The sequence below is a fragment of the Pleurodeles waltl genome, chromosome 9 (assembly GCF_031143425.1).
Source record: "Pleurodeles waltl isolate 20211129_DDA chromosome 9, aPleWal1.hap1.20221129, whole genome shotgun sequence".
Lineage (NCBI taxonomy): Eukaryota > Metazoa > Chordata > Amphibia > Caudata > Salamandridae > Pleurodeles > Pleurodeles waltl.
In genome coordinates this window covers 1,056,781,366-1,056,800,043 of record NC_090448.1, presented here as the reverse complement: position 1 = coordinate 1,056,800,043, position 18,678 = coordinate 1,056,781,366, and the positions used below count along the sequence as shown (strand labels likewise).

General features: G+C 41.0%; 1 protein-coding gene across 1 annotated transcript in view; it reads left to right on the top strand.

Annotated features, from left to right (window-relative positions):
* LOC138258775 (galectin-3-like) overlaps positions 1 to 18,678 on the top strand; it is a 195,173-nt gene that overhangs the window by 63,196 nt on the left and 113,299 nt on the right. Inside the window, exon 3 of the mRNA XM_069206021.1 lies at positions 7,356 to 7,377. Coding sequence (XP_069062122.1) covers positions 7,356 to 7,377 — 22 coding nt within the window. The remainder of the gene's footprint in view (positions 1 to 7,355; positions 7,378 to 18,678) is intronic.

The window sequence follows — 18,678 nt, the reverse complement described above, 5'->3', positions numbered from 1 at the left end:
TTATCTGAGATCTTTGATCTTCTACAGCTGCATAGGGAGGAGTATCATAAGGACTCTCTGGCACTAAAAGCAGCACGCTTAAAGAAACAAGTTGTTCTGAGGAAGCCATAAAAAATATGGATATTCTTCATACACGTCTCAGTATGGTAGAGACAATTCAGGGGTTCTTGATTGCTGAAGTGGAGGAGGTTAGATCTTCCCCTCTTCAACATGATTCTCAGCTCGTGACCCTCTCATCTAGGCTTTAGGATCGTTAGAACAGATCTTGGTAGAATAATCTCTGTGTCCTAACAATAGTGGAAGGAGCAGAAGGGGATGATCCTCAGGGGTATATTGTCCCCCTCTTCAGGAAAGCCTTTCTGGCCCTGCATGACTGGGACATGGACAGTGTTATTCAAAGAACCCATCAGTTTCCCTCTCAACCCCCGCCCCCAAAGGGAGGCAGAGCAACTTGCTATCCATGGGTTATTTTGATTTATGCTGGTAACTTTATTTTGCGACAGGAGATTTTTCATGTGACACAGTCTAGGGTACCGGTTACAGCTGGTGGAGTGGAGTTTTTTGTCCACCATGGGACAGTGGTCTGACTGTGGCAAATTGGTGAACAGATTCCTGCTCTTTTGACACAGGGGGTGCAGTCTCATTATTGGAGCCTGATTCACTGCAGATCAAGTATGAAGGCCAAACATACTTTTGTTATGAAGTTGCAAAGGTTGCAAAGTTGTTAAGAAAATGGGAATCTTCAAAACTAACTACCAATCAGATGCAATCCATCTAATCGTTCCCTGAAAGCTGCCCTCTCTTCTCTTGCTTGATCTTCTATTCACTATTTTCTTCCTCTCTCTTTTCTGTTTCTTTTTTTTTTCTTGGCAGCTTTAAAGATGCTTCTAATCCTCTAAAATAATTAGCTCACTGGGAGGGTAGAAGTGAGAGATACTGGCATTTGTTGTCTGTCCTTTTTCTTTCCTGTTTCTCCCTTGCTGGCCCGACTATATTCCCCTAGCTGTGGACTACCTATAGATGGACCTTCCGCTATTGTTTTTTTTCTTTTATCGATTACCAAGGTTCATCCTGTGGAGATTTAATACTGGCAGCTTGTTAGTGGTTAGATACGTCTTGTACATTCCGGTTAGGGACAATGGAACTCGAGCAGGCCTTTTGTTGGGGGGGAGGGGTTGCTGAGGGATAGGTTGGCTTTTGGGTGGTGTTCTTGGGAGGGAGGGGACCAGGTTATGACTGTATAAGGGTATGTATCAGTAACAGGAGCAAATGTGGGCAGGGGATTGTGGGTGAGCAAACAAACTGGAGAAAAACACTTGTATTCTGATCACAAAGGGTGGTTAATGTTTGGAGCAGGGGAGAAGTTTAAAGCTTATTGAGGATGGTAACTGGTCTAGGATGATTTTGACAATGGCTAGTAATCTTAATAGTCATGATCAACACCTACATATTTTGTCATGTAAAGTAAACAGCATTAAAGGACCCTGTTAGTGTACAATAATTAGGGAAAAGTTGTTTGATCTAAGCCTGTATATTGTCTGTTTGCTTATCTCCATCCGTCTATGTCTGAAACGCCATTATTGGATGATTTGAGCTGTCAAATGCTTTCCATGGCTAGTTCTTCCTCTGCTGCAAGGGGAGTGACTCCTCTGGCTTGAGGTAAGAGCTGGTCTATTGGGGAAGCGCTCTGACCAAAAGGGTCAGTGGCTTATCATAAAAATTTTTTGGGAGAAAGTTACATTCACAGTCTGTGTAGTAAACAGGCCTAACGAGGATGACTCTTCGGTCTTCAATCAGCTGCTGGTGGAGCCGTATTTCTGGCCCGAACCAATGATACTTTGCTAGGACTTTAAGGTTGATCTCTATCCTACTCTGGACTCCTTGTGGCTCAGCAGGATTAGTGGAGTCCCCAAATTGAACCAACTTTTCAGGGAGGCTCTGAGACATCTTATGCACTGGTGGATGTATGGCAATATTGTCATCCTAATGAATCTGGACATGCCTTTTATTCCACCCCTAATAAATCGCTTTACTGAATTGATATGTTCTTGGTGAGCCATTCATTATTATCCTCTTCTTGGGTTCAGCTGAACCCCAGGATGATTTCTGATCACAATTCTCTATCTTTATTCCTTCCTCTAATGGAGCAATCTGCTCTGATTAGCCGGTCTCGTAATTGAACTTTTGATAGACAATTGTTACTTGAGGAAGGATATATTACCTTCCCATTAGTGGTATGGGATGCACTTGAGGCCTGTTGCAGAGGCTACACGCTGAAATATCCAGATCAACAATGAATGGAACATATTAAGAAGGATGTCCTTATAAGGTCCTCTCTTGGTGTCATAGGTGGGTAAGTAACACAAAGAACTGAGAGACCTTTACCTCTGTTTTGTATCAACTTACAAATTGTACAGGCCACACTAAGGGATAACTTTTGGGATGTTTGTTAAGAAGATCTAAGCAAAGCAAATAAATACCTTGGAGAATAATGAAGAGATGGGTTGTATACTGTCATTTCATGGTAATGATTGGTTTAGTATGAATGGCATCCAAGCAATCGCTAATGAAAAGGGAGACATGGTTACTGATCAAATCCTTGTTCGCAAAGAATTCTGTAGGTGCTATCAAAAACTATATCATGGGGATGGGGCTGTTCCAACAGATACTATCAACCAATTTATTTCCCAGTAATATCATCATACGTTGACAGTCACAGCAGTCTTATTTGGAGGACCCAATTTAATTGTCAGAAGTTGAGAATGCGGTAAAACAGCTAGCCAAGTAGAAAGCGTCTGGCCTTGATCAAATTCCTCTCAAATTCCATGGAACCTTTTCAAAGGTTTCTGTGCCCCTATTGTGTTAGCTTTTTAACTCCTTTGAGCAGTCTGGGCATGTTCCCCAGACTTGATCAGAAACTTATTTTGTAATTTTTCCTAAGAAGGAAAAGGACCCCGGTTGTGCGGGTTGTATTGGCTGATTTCATTGATCAACGCAGATTTTAAAATGTACATGTGTTTTCTTGTAAGTAGACTATCTTGCGTGATCATTGACCTGGTTGACAAGAATCAATATGGCTTTATACCTGGGTAAGATACCACAGCCCATGTGAACACAGCTATTTCTGCCATAGAAGTTGTGTCGTTAGTTGGGAACCCAGTCAGAATGATGATGCTGCATGCTGAAAAAGAATTTGACTGGGTCTCCTGGTCTTTTCTGTGGTGGATGATGAGAGCAGCTTGCTTTGTTCCCCGGTTTTTCAATCAGGTACAACAGCTATATAATGGGATCACTGCTAAGGTTTTGTGTTCAGGTATTTTGTTCGATCCTATTAGTATCACCAGGGGCACCCAGCAGGTTTACCCTCTTTCACCCCTATTATTCAAAATATATATAGAGCCCTATATTCAAGTCTTAAATGTGTCCAAGGATATTTCTGTGCTCCAGATACATAGGCTAGAGATCAAGGTTTTGGCCTATGTGGGTGATGTTGCTATTTTGATGTCTGCTTTGACTACTGCCCTGACCCTGATGGCAATATATACAATTGCCAGCATATACAGTTCTGTCTCAGAGCACAAGTTTAACATTGATAAAACTCAAGTTTTGTCTAACATTGTTACCCCGGAACAGAATCGACACTGGGTACGCTCTGCAATAGATCTTGGGGTCGAGTTGTCACTCAAAATGGAGGAAATAATTAAATTAAATTATGGCCAATTGTTCATAAGAACGGGTGAGATGTTTAATAAGTGGAATACACTCCATCTTGAGTTAATTAGGAGGTGTAACCTCATTAAAATTATCATTTTACATTGTTATCTTTATTTGTTCAGATGCATACCTCTTTATTTCCCTACATTTGTTTTTTCATGTATGGAGGCATCCTGGCAGAAATTTCTATGGAACTATCGGAAACCAAGATCGATATACTGTTGCTTCAGCTCCCACTGGAAAAAGGGGGGTCTCTCCTTACCGGGCTTGCAGTTCCATTATCTTGCTGCATTTTTCTACCGACTAAGGATGGTGCTCAGTAAAGAACGGTGGCCTTTGGGGCATATGTTTTCTAAGTTTCTGCCAAGGGGTGAGGTCATTGTGTCCTGTACGGGCAGCATTGACATGATACATTTCAAGTGGATGAGGTTTAAGATGCTACAGTTCTTTCACCTTATCTAGTCTTGTCTTAAGAAGATTCTGTTGGAACGTACCCTGTGTAATGCATATACTGTACATACTTGAGCTATAATCCTAATTGGCCTTGACAAGTACATGAGATCTTCCTGACTTGGGAAGACTCTCAACTTCTTACACAAGGGCAATTTTTGAGGGATGTGTTCTTCTCTCTTGAGAGTTTGCAACAAAGATTTTTACTTTCCCAGACAGTGTTAACCCAGAAGAATTACGCTGTACTCAGTGCCATTTTGTTGATTATCTGATTCAGGGTCCCCTTTAGGGAACTATCACTTCGACGTTTAGGATGATCTCTTCAGCAGAAGCTGTGGTAGGAGGTAGGTCAGATCCCTTTAAGGTCAGAGCGGATAAGTGGACCCAGCATCTCGGGTCAGAGATCATTGTGGATGATCTTAGGTATACTAATTTCCTTCCACAGTCTTAAATGTTTCAAGGGTCAAAGTTCACCATTTTAAGATTATTAACGATTTCTAACTGATACTTTATTCTCTCCAGATTATGAAGGTTAGACAAGATACTAAATGCTTTTGTTGCATGGTGCAGCAGGTGCAGTTCACATATTCGCCTTTTGCCAGTCAATTTAACCTTTTTGGGCGTCTGTCATGGAAAAAATGAATCAAATCTTTCAGAGCAATATGTATTGGGACTGTAAATTAATAGTATTATGGCATTCTTCAGTTATCCATCACATTTGAACAGGGATTTTTTTTTTGCAATATCACTGGCATGATTAGTGTTGGCCCAGCACTCGTCAATCTACCAGGCTTGCTGCATTCTTCCTAAAGAACAAACTAATTCAGGCATGTGTCCTCAACCTACTTGGCTCACCACTGTTATGTTATATTAACAGACACCTCTAAAGGATTTATACACCTTGGATGGTAGAGTTCACAGGACTAAGAACAAAGAAATCACAGGCAACCTCGATGTTTGAAAAGAGTTGAATTTCAGCTGAAAAGGAGGCAGGTCATGACCTCTCCTTAAGAGGAGATTGCAGAGACAGTGCTAGTATTATCAAGTCTATGCTGTGAAGAACAGTTATCAGTGAAGCTTATTGATATGTATAACTCTCAATGAGAGCCATTGGCATGAATGACTTGATTCTAAATCAAGTAATACCCTGCTATGACATAGCAATTTTGAGTAACAGAATTTGTTAACCATTGTTATTACGCCATAAAGGAATTCCAGGCTGCTGTAGCAGGGATCTCTGGGAGCCTGTGATAGCGAATTAGATGATGATGGTATTTGCACTGCACTAACTAAACATGTAACTCTGCAAAGTCCACCAGGATTGATCTTCATCTCAAAATGAGGCTGAAATGACAAAATTCATTAACAGTCACTGACAGGGACATTTCCTGCCTGATGTCAGTGTGTTTGACTGTGTTCACTGAGATCCTGCTAACTAGGACCCCAGTGATTATGCTCTCTCTTCTCTAAATTTGGTTGTTGCATACTGGTTACCCCGTATTTCACCCACAATTGGCATACTGGTGCCACCTTATAAGTCCCTAGAATATGGTACTTAGGTACCCAGGGCATTGAAATTCCAGGGGCACCCTTTCACTGCCACTTACACTGCACCAGGTCACTTATAAGTCACCACTATGGTAGGCCTTCCAGCCCAGAGGGCAGGGTGCATGTACCTGTGTGTGAGGACACCCCTTTACTAGTAGACGTGCCCCCACAATCTTCAGACCTACTTTCCTGGACTGTGTGAGTGCAGGTTTGCCATTTTGCACGTGTACAGGACATAGGTCACTACTTATGTCCAGCTACATAATGGTATCTCTGAACTTAGACATGTTTGGTATCAAACGTGTTGGAATCATACCCCAATACTTTTGCAAGTATTGGTTGATGATTCCATGCACTCTGAGGGCTCCATAGAGGGCCCCAATCATTGCTTTCACAGGCCTCTGAGGTTTTCTAGGCAGCCCCAGTTGCTGCCACTCCACAGACAGGTTTCTGCCCTCCTGTTGCTTGAGGGAATAACTTGGAGAATTCACCTTGGGCTGAGGTAGATTTGGAAGCCCATGCAGCAATGCTGGATATTCCAGGGCACATCTTTGCTCTAACAAGGGCTCAGGCCAGAAAGCAAAGAGAACAGGGGAAACTTGGATACTGAAACTTTGGACCAAGAGATTCCTAAAAGCAAGGGTAGGGCATGTACTGTGGGACTTTGAAAATATGCTTCAGCGATTTTGGCCTCATTGAGCCACATTAGTGTAAAAAGAAAATGACGCTAATGTGGTACAAGTAGGCGCTAGGCCCTCTTAAATTTGGGCCTTAAAGTTCACCACTGGCCCCATGGTGAACTCAGTGGGTTTGTATGACCAACCGTTGTGGTGGTTCATACAAGGCCATTTAAAAGTTGGGTGTTCATACAACATGATCGAGAGATGCTTACACCAAAGTTTAGAATTTTTTAAACTTTTTCTAAAACAAATTTCCCAACACCATGGGAGCTTTCTCGTGTGGTGCGGGGGTAGTTTTTTAAATTTGTATTGCTCTTCATCATTTGGATGTTCCTGCAAGTGACAGTCAGTAAACAATAAGCCATCCAACCACCCACTCTAAAGAGAGTAGACAGTCAGATGGTCTATGTTCCTCAGCCTCTACTCCCTCAAAACGCCAGAGGAAGGCTCACATCATCAGAGTAAATTTTAATCAGCTAGTGTAAACCTGGCATACTGCCCGACTGAAAATCGGGAAGGTGGACCGAGAGTTTGGCAGACATTGTACTACATCACCAAAATTTAAATTAGGCCCTAAGTTTTCTGTCTATAGGTACTAATTCTTTCACACAAACACCAGTCACTAGAGAAGGTATCAATTCAATAACCTACTGTACCAAAAGAGGGCAAATTCCACAGATTTACACTACAGCCCAATCTTATTATCCATGCTCATGTTTTCCTCATCATATCGAGAGCTGCGTAATAAATATCTATGCACAAACTATGTTTACAGTATTTTGCATGTGGCTCTAGCATTTTGAGTACTATGTGTATAAATACTAGCTTATCCTCTGCTGATCAAAAGTGCTGTACAATGTTGAATGATATAACTCCTCTAATATGTTTTCGACAGAAGACAGCATTTTGCAGTATTAATTAAAAATGATCCTTTGGTAACGTCTATTTTACTTTTAATTTTAGGGCGTCGGTGGCGACAAGTTTTGTAAGTTTTTTATTTATTGCAATATCCATAATTTATCTCATATGACTTTCTGGCTTGTAGAAAATATCCTACGTATATTTGTGCCTTATTTAGAAGTGTTTGTTTGTTATGAACTTGAGTGATTTTTAACAAAGGAGGTACTTGCTTAGAGATGATATTTCAGGAACGTTTTTGAGTGACAGGACATCTGAAAATATTGCTCTACATTTAGTAAATGTAAAACATATAGCTAGAGTTGCTAGTTTCAAAGTATTCATGCCTTTCTTTGCTTACAATTGATGAAAAACACTGAATACCAGGAAGGATCCTATTGACTACTGGCCCAATGGTGCACTACCTTTAACACTTGGAAAGATGTGAATATTGCAGCGTTGGTGGCACACCCTGATTTAACATGTATGTTTGTCCTTATATTATATTGGTATCATTAAGTTGTTTCTAGGTGTTTGGACATAGGGTTCTGTCACTTGACAATCTTACATCATCCACTTTGATTATTGATGTTTATCCCAGTACAACACATAAATGCTTTTTGTGATCAACTCTATATTTTCACGCATCAACAAAAGCAATTGAAGCAGTAAACATATACAGAATCACATTTCCATAGTTTCCATAAGAAAAGCATTTTTTGTTTGTTTATAACTTGATGCCACTTCACAAATCTTTACAAAACCTTCCCAAAAAAGTCTCATTGACCTCAGCTTCTCACTGGAAAGTTCTGGGATGTTCCTCCAAGTGGGTTGCAAAGTCTCTGCAGAGCTGACAGAACTTAAGTTAAGATTTGATTAGCAGCTACCACATTAACAATGATGCAATGGCACCCATTTTAGGACTCATGGACTCAGTCCCTCTGAAACAAAGGTTAAACAAACGCATGGGCGTTGGACCCGTACATGTGTGGTGCATCCATGAATCAGTGGTAAAAAAAAGAAACAACAAAAACAAAAAGGCAATATTAAAAAAATGCCCAGGAGACAGCAAAATATATTTTCATGAGGAGTAGTGTGTGCCCTTACCCAAGCCTCCTTGAGGCCTGAGGGACCTCATCCCCTGCAGTCATATTCAGACCCCACCCCCGTACTGATTAAACAGATGCCTTGCTGTCCCTATCCCCGGGTCTGAACATTTAAATTAGGCAAGGGGACACACAGCCCCCTCTCTGAATCTTGTACAGGCCTCAGGAAACCCATACCCTGGGGCTGTATGCAAAATAAATGGATGAGAGCAGGCAGCCCCCCTCCCCAAGCCATTGTATTGGCCTGGGACACCATCCCGCAGGAATGCAAGCAAAATAAAAGGGAGGGAAGCATGCAACCCCCTCCCCGAGTCACTGTTGGGCCCCAGAGACCACATCCCCCATGACAAATTATCTTTTTTGGGAGGAATGGCAGTCTCCTCCCTCCACCCAGTGCCGTACACGAGCTCGGGGAATCCCATCCCATGAGCCTGGTCCAGCAGTGTCCTGTGGATCCTATCCCCTGGGACCCTGCAAAACCCTGCCCAGGAGACTGTGGGCATTCCCTGCGTGCCCTATCACAGACAGGGAACACAACTCTGCTGTTATCAAGGCAGGAAGAGTGAAAAAACCTTCTCCTGTCCCGGCAAAAGCAAGGCGGAGTAATGGAGCCGGCTCCTGTCAGCACCCAGTATCGTGCTTGCCGGGGAGCCAGCAAGGACTATAAGGGCCTTGAAACTCCCCTCTGCAGCCCCAAACAAAGTGGAATTTTGGATTCCCCAGGTGGGCACTGGGACACCACTTCACTTATTTAAAAAATGGCTTCGGTCAAGGTTTAAAAAACAATAAGCATGAGTGACTCAGGTGGCAATTTGTAGTGGTTTTGTTAATTTAACATGGTATTTTAACTGATATTTGTATCTATCAATTTCCTTCAACTTTGTTTGTTCCATTGGATATATATTTACATCTATATTTATATATGTGTATAAATACACATGTATATATATATATATATATGTATATATATATATATATATACACACAAACACACACACATAAATACACATGTATACACACACACATATATATATATATAGATATATACATTCTTATTTAGACACATATATATATACACACACACACTCATATATGTTTGTATTTTTTCAGCTCAGCGTAGATGGCACTATGTTAATCCTATACTTTAAGACTTTGCTGTAAAAATGGCCAAGGGCTTTATCACTTCATAGATCGGCCTAGATGGCACTGTGCTAATCTTATGCCTAAAAACTCTGCCAGAAAACAAGGTTTTTGAGGTGAGCAGATTCAGAGTGTTGGTGGAGTTTTCCACATAATGGAGCTGCTCTCCTCCTAAACTCGGCACTCTGAGATTTATGGGATAATTCATATTTACTCGACAGCTCTGAAAAGGGTGTAGTAAAATTATCCAATAACAATAGTGAAACATCAGTTAAGCCCTTTGACAACACTTTTTGCAAAAACTAACCCAACCATTCTTTGTAATCCTTTTATTATATCAAATGGGACTAAAGTGAAATTTGTTCATAACAAACAAGTTGGAAACAAAATATGGCCTTAATAGAAAGCAGGAGTGTACCACCATCAGAAAAGCCAACATTTCAGAGGGCTACAGATTAGGAGAATATGCCTTTAAGAATTAGGAAATAAGGAAAGTTCCAAATTATACTATAACTTATCCTTATTCAGAGTAGCATTAATGGGTAGCATCATAAGGACATACAATGAAATACCAGGAAGGATCATCATTTTGATTGAGTCTAAATGGCTCCACCATGAAACAATAGAAGGATCCATTTTACTGTTAGATGCTTGACCTCAAACATAACTTCTTCTATGTTTGTTTGTAAAGTAGCTCTGATAGACTTGCAGTATCAAATTCAAAGACATTTGACCTTGGACAAATTCCATGATAAAGCTTCTTCAAGGAGAGAATCTTTAAACCAGAAGTTAAGAGGCATAACTTCCAACTTATAAACGTTACATTTGTAATCATAAATCTTTGAGTACTTTTTGAGCTCATCAAAAAAGTTGATAGGGATAGTTGTTCTTGTTTAGACATAAGTAACAAAATATCATCAGCATAGATGGTAAATTTAATCTTTTGATCCTTTACAATGAATCTCAAAGAAGCCTCTGAATTTTTAGTCTGGATCAGAGGAGTTCTAGTACTAAAGTAAAAAGTGAATGGAATAAGGGAAAGCCCTGTCTTGTGCATCTCTTTAGGAAAAAAGATATTAAAAAGCTTCTGGACCGTATTGCTATATTACGTCTAAACAAAACCCATCTGTTCTATTCCAAAAAGATGAAGCAAAAACTTTTCCAATTGCAACGCTAATGACTGCAAAGATTTTACAGCCAATATTATTAACTGAAGTGCTGTGTCTTTCTGTTAGTACTCATTTGATCCCACTAAGGTTGGATTAAGGGCATAGGCCAATTCTGGAAACAATTGCAGTTAGACCCTAATCCTTTGGAGAAAACTCTGGGTCACACCTGAATTGTTACATTATTGTTGTGGGCTGGAGGAAATGCTGGCAACCTCCCTTGGATTAAAAACATAAGAGATACAATCCTGCGCATGGGACTAGCCAACCTGTGGGAAGACCCCAGGTGGACTGGTTTAGTCATAAGTAATATAGAGCTTAAGAGGTAGTTCAAGATTTTTAAGCTATGTAAGCTTTTGACAACATGGGCTTTGGGTATGCTAACAAGCTCTTTTTACTCAGTTAAAGATACTTATTTTGGAGAGCATTTCTTAGATGATGTAGAGTCAAGCCTATCTAGGAAATTGTATGTACAATTTAGACATGGATCCTTACCACTCCGTACTTACACCTCGAAATGGGTGGGCCCAGCCAGTCCAGCAGAGATGGCCTGTCCATGTGGACATGTCAAGGAGACAGTGGCGCACATGTTTTTTTTTGCCCAGTGTACAGAAGGGCAAGGGACAAATGGCTAATCCCCATCTGCAGGAATCTCAGCATCACTCAATATGAGGTGGCATGCAGAATCCTACAATCAGATACCAGTAAACCTGTTGTCTTTGTTGTCTCAAAGTACCTATTTGCCATGTGGCAAATTAGGAGAAAACTTGTTTCAGCACCTCTGGTTAATGCTGAGGTGTGTTCCTCATCTTAACATGATAATGTATATATGGTTGCTGGAGTTAAAACTTTAACACACTCCTTATTGGTACTTGTGCATGGATGCTATTTTAATATTGCTTGCCGGAGTGGCCCTTGTGTTGGCTTTTAAAGCTTATGCTCTATTATTTTAAATTGTGATACATTTATAGGTATTAATTTCGCAATGAATTATGTTTTATTGTTCATTTGAACCATATGTTTTTATCTTTTTTTTTAACTGCTGTATGTCTCTCTTTTATGGCATGATTCCGAAATAAAGAGTATTGAACTTAACTAAACTGAAATTGGCCTATAATTTTTATAAAGGGATGTGTCACTTTTTGGAGACAGATACATAACATATCTTCCATTAAGAAGGTTTCACACTTATGAGAGAAAATATTTAATAATTTAAAAACGCATAGGAATTATCATTTTTGAAATTTGTGGATAAAACACAACTGTAAAACAACCTGGGCCAGGTGCTTTTTCTTTTTTTATTATGTTTATTTTTATAATTCATCAAAACTAGAAACAAATACAGCCCGCTTATCCCACACAGAATTCCAGGCAACAATAAAATACATAATTGATTAGAAAAATACCATGGATAAATCCAATCATCTGGCATAAAGGTTTGTTTCGCTTCCCTTCACAAAGTATTTAATAAATCCAACATGGGTTGCCAGATCTTTTTAAGATGCTCATTACCACACCTGCAAAGTCAATAAATTGATACCATCATTCTTTGACATCAGGCGGGTTGCAGTCCTGCCATAGTTTTACAATCTGTAATCTTGCAAGAACAACAGCGGCAAAGACAATACCCTTAAATTTGTTCAGAATATTTTCGGGACACCCCAACAATATTACTGCACGTGACATAATAATATCTATTTTTGACAAATGGCCAAGCTCTTGTTCTATTTTTGCCAATACGTCTGTACAGCTTAGCATGTAATAAACATGTGGACTGTGTCAGTGTTATCAATATGGCATCTAGGACATTTTGAATCTGCCCAATATCCATGTATACATCCTTTCTAGAGTATAGTAAATATCCTGAATAGATTTATAATGGTGAATTGTAAGCCTAGAAACTTTTCAAAGCTTATGTTGTGCCTGCTTAAGCAAAATTAGTTTTGAAAGCTTCCAAGACTATCGATCCAAAGGGTTTTTGGATATTGTTAGGCTGCTTCTCCAAACATAGAGCACACATTTTGTCGTGATCGAGATCCTTGGGAGGCAAGGTGTTTGGAGAAAGGCCAAGAACTTGTGAGAGCCTTGCTGAGAAACAGCCCAAAAATAAAACATTAAGCATCGAAGTAAAAAGTAAAGCCCTAATTTTTGGTAAAGCTAATATCCTAATGAGGTTACTTCAACATTGAATACCAATAGGCAAATGTTTCCATTTGATGAGGAGCTGTGCAATGTTGGTATGGTGTTCATCAGGGGGATATAAATCAGAGTAAATACCTTATCAATATTAGATTTAATTTGAAACTCAAAATATGTAGCAATGGTTACAAAGTGAGCGTCTCTAGCAGGATATTTACCATTATATAAAACTTGAGACTTAGCTATTTTTAGTGTATAGGCAGACAAAATGGCATTTTTCTTAGCTTTATTTTCTATTGCTTGTAATGGCAGATCAGGAGCAGTAAAAAAATTGCCAGATCGTCAGCATAATCAGCACAAGGAACATCCTTCCTGATGGATCGACTTAGAGCTATAGGCGGGATATGCGTGGACTGAGCTAACATCTTCATATAGGGCTCCATATATAAAATAAACAATTGGGGTGAAGAGGGGAACCCTCAACACATACCTCGCATAATTGTGAACTTATCTGATTGCACACCCATAGGCACCACTCTTGCAGAGAGGTTGTGATAAATTACCCGTATTCTTTGAGTCCGCTTTGGGCCAAAGCTGAAACTTTTGAGGACACAGCAGAGAAAAGGCGAGGAGACGCTGTTGAATGCTTTTTCTGCATCCAATAGGACCAACCCAGACAATATTCTGAGTTTGGCAGCCACATTAAAAACAGCAACCACTATGTTTGTGTGGAGAGTGGTATCCCTTATAGGGATGACCTCTTGCTGTAAGGCGTCTAGCCGGCTATTAATCCAAGGTTTAAACGTACTGGCCAAAATTTCAGGTCATATTTTTGAATCAGCATTAATACACCGGACTTATTTCATTACTGTCATCTCCAGATGTCCCGAGAGAACACACCTTATTCAATGTTGGAAATATTTTTCTAAAATTAGACTCCAGTGGTTTGCCCTTGGTGACACTGGGCCTGGCAGAGAGGTAGGCTTCTGTATCAGCTCCTGATATCTGTGTCTACACAGGTGCTTCTGATTATATTAAATATTGCTCTGCTCCATCTGTATGTGATAGAGCCTCAGGTTGGATTCCTGCCTGAGGAGGGTGAGTACGAGTGTGAAATGCTGGTGCTTTTAGAAAGAGGAGCTCCCTATCTGAGCGCTTTACATATTTTGCCATACCAGGTCACAAATAATCCACCAGAACTCCACCAAGCAGAGTTTGAAAGGTCCCAAATTTCACCAGAAGCACCAAATGTGCAAGCTGATTGGAGGGGTGCAGCCTCCAGGAAAAATACTATTCAAAGCACATATGGGGCCCATATTGCTGCAACTGCTGCTGCAACTGTTGCAGTTGGAGCAGAAAAAAGGCAAAGAGGGCCCAAGGGGTGTGGCAGTGGGAGTTTCTCCTGTAAACCAAGCCCCAGACAGGGCCGTTGAGGCAGGGGCAAAATCCTAGATAGGAAAGAAGCAGAACAAGTCACCACGAGGTGCCAGAGGAGTCGGGTCGGATTGAGGCCTAGGTGATGTAGGGCAGGTGAAAGGAAGAGCGAGTTATGTGCTCCACCTGTAAGGAGAAGGGCCAGAGGTGACAGCAACAGCAGCACCACAGCCGTAAAGCTGGTCCTCAAACCCAGAATCAGAACAGAAATCGGCACACGTGCTGCTATATCTGCTCCTCTGGTGTCTGCCACATACCAGGTAAAGCATGCTTTAATCATTGTTTCCAGAATGTGGTGATTAACAGCATTGCCTGCCCTCCCGATGGCAGCCGATCTCCTCCACAGGTTACCAATGCCATCTTCCTTTTCCTGTAGTGAGTTTATTAATGGCATTAAAATGTCTTTAATTCCAAAGTTATTTTCCAGGAGAGAGATTTATGTTTCTTGAACCCTTTTTTTGTAAGTGAAATAAGCATCAATGGATGCCTTTGTGGAAGACTCTTCGGGAGAGAAAAGATTCTGATAAAAATTTGCAAAGCAGGAAATAATATCTGATTCTCTAATGATGTATTCACCCAAATCATTGTGAAGGACATCACTACTGACTTCTCTTTTTTTTCAATTTGAGGTAATGTGCTAGTATAGAGCCTGATCTATTCTTTTCTCCTTATTACTTAGCATTTACTTTGAGAAGGTACCAACATGCTTTCTTAGTGAAGGATTTATTAAGTTGTAGTTTAGCTGCAACCAACTTCTTTAGATTTGCTTTGTTTTTTAGAAGTGAAGTAAGTCTGTTCTAATATCTTACCTAACATCTCAGAAAATGGAATGGTATTTGTGAGCTGTAGAACTGTATTGCTTCGTGCAGAATAGTCAACTGCATAGGTACTTGAGGTTGTAATGCACCAGCTTGAGGCACATGTTTATGTAATGGTCTAATACTGCCGGTCCTGCAAACCTGAAGATGCTCCAGAACCCACATCTGGCGTTTAGTAGAGTGTGCCCCAAAGCAAATCATCTGTCCTTGCATGGGCCAATTATTGTTGTTGCCTTTGAGAAACGTTAACTTGAGCCAATGCTTGTTTTAGAACTCGTGTAGGAATCTGGTGCACATGTCCACTTGTTGCAGGAGCTTGTGGCATCCTCATGACTCAGACTGGGTGTGGCCAGGTACAGCAGCTTTATGGCTCAGACTGGGTGTGGTGACTCAGACTGGGTGTGGCCAGGTGCAGCAGGTATTTAAAGCCACACCAGTCTTCAGGTGATTGCTTGCTGTCCAAGGTCTTCAGATGCAGAGTGGGATTCTCTGCTCCGCCACACTTGTTCCTGGATCGTCCATTCCACATCCCAGCGTCAAAGATGTTGATCCTAGAAAAGAAGAGATCAAGAAGCATCACAAAAGGGGGTAACATGCTGCACATATTTGAAAGGCTTCTTACCAGTTACCTTTGATAGTTTGATAGCCAGATGTTCAGACGGGCAGCGCACACTAAAAGGGCATGTTATTAGTGTCCTTTGTTACTTGAGTACTTGCTTTCTTGCAAATAATAACACTCATTGTTCTTAGCTTGCAATGATGGTACAGATGTGAGCGCGTGTTGGACAATTGTTATTTTAACGATGTACTATGAACATGTTTGTTATAGTTGAGTTTTATGTAGTATTTTTGTGATAGCAATCATTGCCTATGATAAAGAACACTCAGTGCTTGGCACAAGCTATTTTGAAAAGGTGAATCAAAGGTCTGTTATTTCCATGTTCAATCATCACTGTGATGTAACAGTGATGACACCATTCACTTACAAAAGTGAGCTTTAGTATATTAACCCTTTGCTCTCAGTATGGTTCAAACACTGAACCCTGTTCTTTCAAATGCTAACACACTGCGCTTAATAATCCATGAATATTTGAGAAATCTAAATACTTAAGAATTGATTTTCATTCTTTATCGCCTGTTATATGTCTATGATTGTGAGTATGACTGTGTTTTAGAAAGTCTCATCAACCCAACAAGCAAGACATACATTGAATTTCTGGACAATTTTTAGGTAGGTCTTCCAGTGGGGCCAAATTGACTTGGGAACAAGGTGGGAATACATGTAGCTAGTATAGAAAGCTAAACATTGTATCTGGTTGAAGGTTTCACACTGTTTCTTCAAGATCCCTAGAGGGATGGGAGAGCCATCAAAAGCGGGAAAGGGGACCCTGACAGGTACACCTAGTTTGTGGGAATTGTGTAGAGTAGTTTTAATATATCGGTTACATGAAAAGTGTTATTTGACTAAGGGGGTCATTATGAGTCTTGCAGGCGGAAAAGGCTGCTCGTCAAACTTCCGCGGTTAGTTTGCTGCCAGTGCAGCTGCCTTCCCGCGGGCCCCATTACAAGTTCCCCGCTGGGTCAGCAGGCGGAGCCCAGCAGGAAACAGCCCACAACATTGACGCCAGCTCATAATTAAGCTGGCAGCAATGTTGCGGTGCATAGGGTGCAACAGCACCTGTAGTGCTTTTCACTGTCTGGGATGCAGACAGTGAAAAGCTTGAAGGGGCTGTCCATGGGGGCCCCTGCACTGCCCATGCCAAGTGCATGAGCAGTGCAGGGGCCCCATGGGACCCTGTGCACCCTGTCTCTGTCAGCTTTTACAACCCTGGCGGTCTGAAGACCGCCACGGTCGTAGTGAGAGGCTAAATCTTTAATTCATCATAGGAGATACCTGCTCTTCATAGACCACCGCTAGCCATCCTGATCCTGCCAGGCGACGTCCGTGTTTCTCTCTCTCATCTATCCCCTTTTCCCCCGGAACGTTCCCCTGTCATTCAAGTACAAGTAAGTGGGAGGCACGCAACGTCTAGGTGGAGTTGGGAACAAGCAACTTGGGTCAGCATTGTGTCTCCATGGGACGAACAGGTTAGTGCCTGACAATTTCAATACAATAAAATCAATGTACAAAGTTATAAAAAAAATAAGAAAAATCTTTTTCTATTTTCTTCTCTTTTTCTTCAGTTCTATTAAACTCAAAAAAATTCTTTGATGAAGTGCTCAAAAGTGGCAATAAAGGTTCTATAGCTACACAAGGCCTCATTGAATCTTCTTCTGCAGGTTTTGGTACTAGTTGAAAGAAAGTTGTGTTCCGTCCAAACAGGGACCTGATTATATATAAGGATAGAGATAATCTCCGAATTTACTAGATGCTAATCATGTTTTTGACCAAAAATAATGAATTCTGGTTTGGGAATGGTAAGTTGGGGAAAAAGTACTTTAGGGTTAAAATCTGGGTTAAAGAATCTCCATGAGTCTGAAATGGCTGTTTGAGATATTTTTCTGTACATGTTATTTGATATTAATTTAACCCAGTAGTTTCAAGAAAGGGGTCCAATAATTGTTTGCAAATTCCCCCTAGAAAAATTATCACTAGTTTGCTCTAGAATTTTTCTGGGAATAGTCTTCCAAAATATCCAGGTCATCAATCTTAAATTTAACAATTAACCATCTACCTTCTAAATAAATGTCCTGAGAAATGAAAGATAATCGAAGATTTTTATTACACTGAATTGCAACACAATTCCTGTTCCCAAAAGCAGACAAATAAATATTTCATCTAACCCTTGTTTTCTTAAGATCCACCACCTCATTGTCAAATAGGTGAGTCTCTTATAATAATATACACAGACCTTTCATTCTACCCAGGTGAAGCTAAAACTTGTTGTCTTGTTATTCGATTCTCTCACCCCTTAACATTTCAAGTAATACATCTTAAATTATTCATGTAAAACCCTTAATGTGATTTATAAATAAGTGTCTCAATAAACCATAAGCTACAGAGAACTCAAAGAAACAAATTACAATAGCATGTACAGCGATTGGGTAGCGCAGAAGAAAGATGAATAACAAAGAGGAAATATCCCCTGGTGGATAGAAACAAAATTCTAGGCACATATGAACACTAAAGATAAAACAACTAGAATAGTCCCGTAAGGTGAAAAGCGTAGTTAAGCCCCTAAAAGAAGACATAAAGGTACTTCAACATGCATATGTGAATGATATGGGCACAATGAATGTGAACACAAAACTTCTTAAACAACAAACATAGGTGGTCATTCTGACCCTGGCGGTCTTTGACCGCCAGGGCGGAGGACCGCGGGAGCACCGCCGACAGGCCGGCGGTGCTCCAATGGGGATTCCGACCGCGGCGGTAAAGCCGCGGTCGGACCGGCACCACTGGCGGGGTCCCGCCAGTGTACCGCGGCCCCATTGAATCCTCCGCGGCGGCGCAGCTTGCTGCACCGCCGCGGGGATTCCGACCCCCCCTACCGCCATCCAGATCCCGGCGGTCGGACCGCCGAGATCCGGATGGCGGTAGGGGGGGTCGCGGGGCCCCTGGGGGCCCCTGCAGTGCCCATGCCAC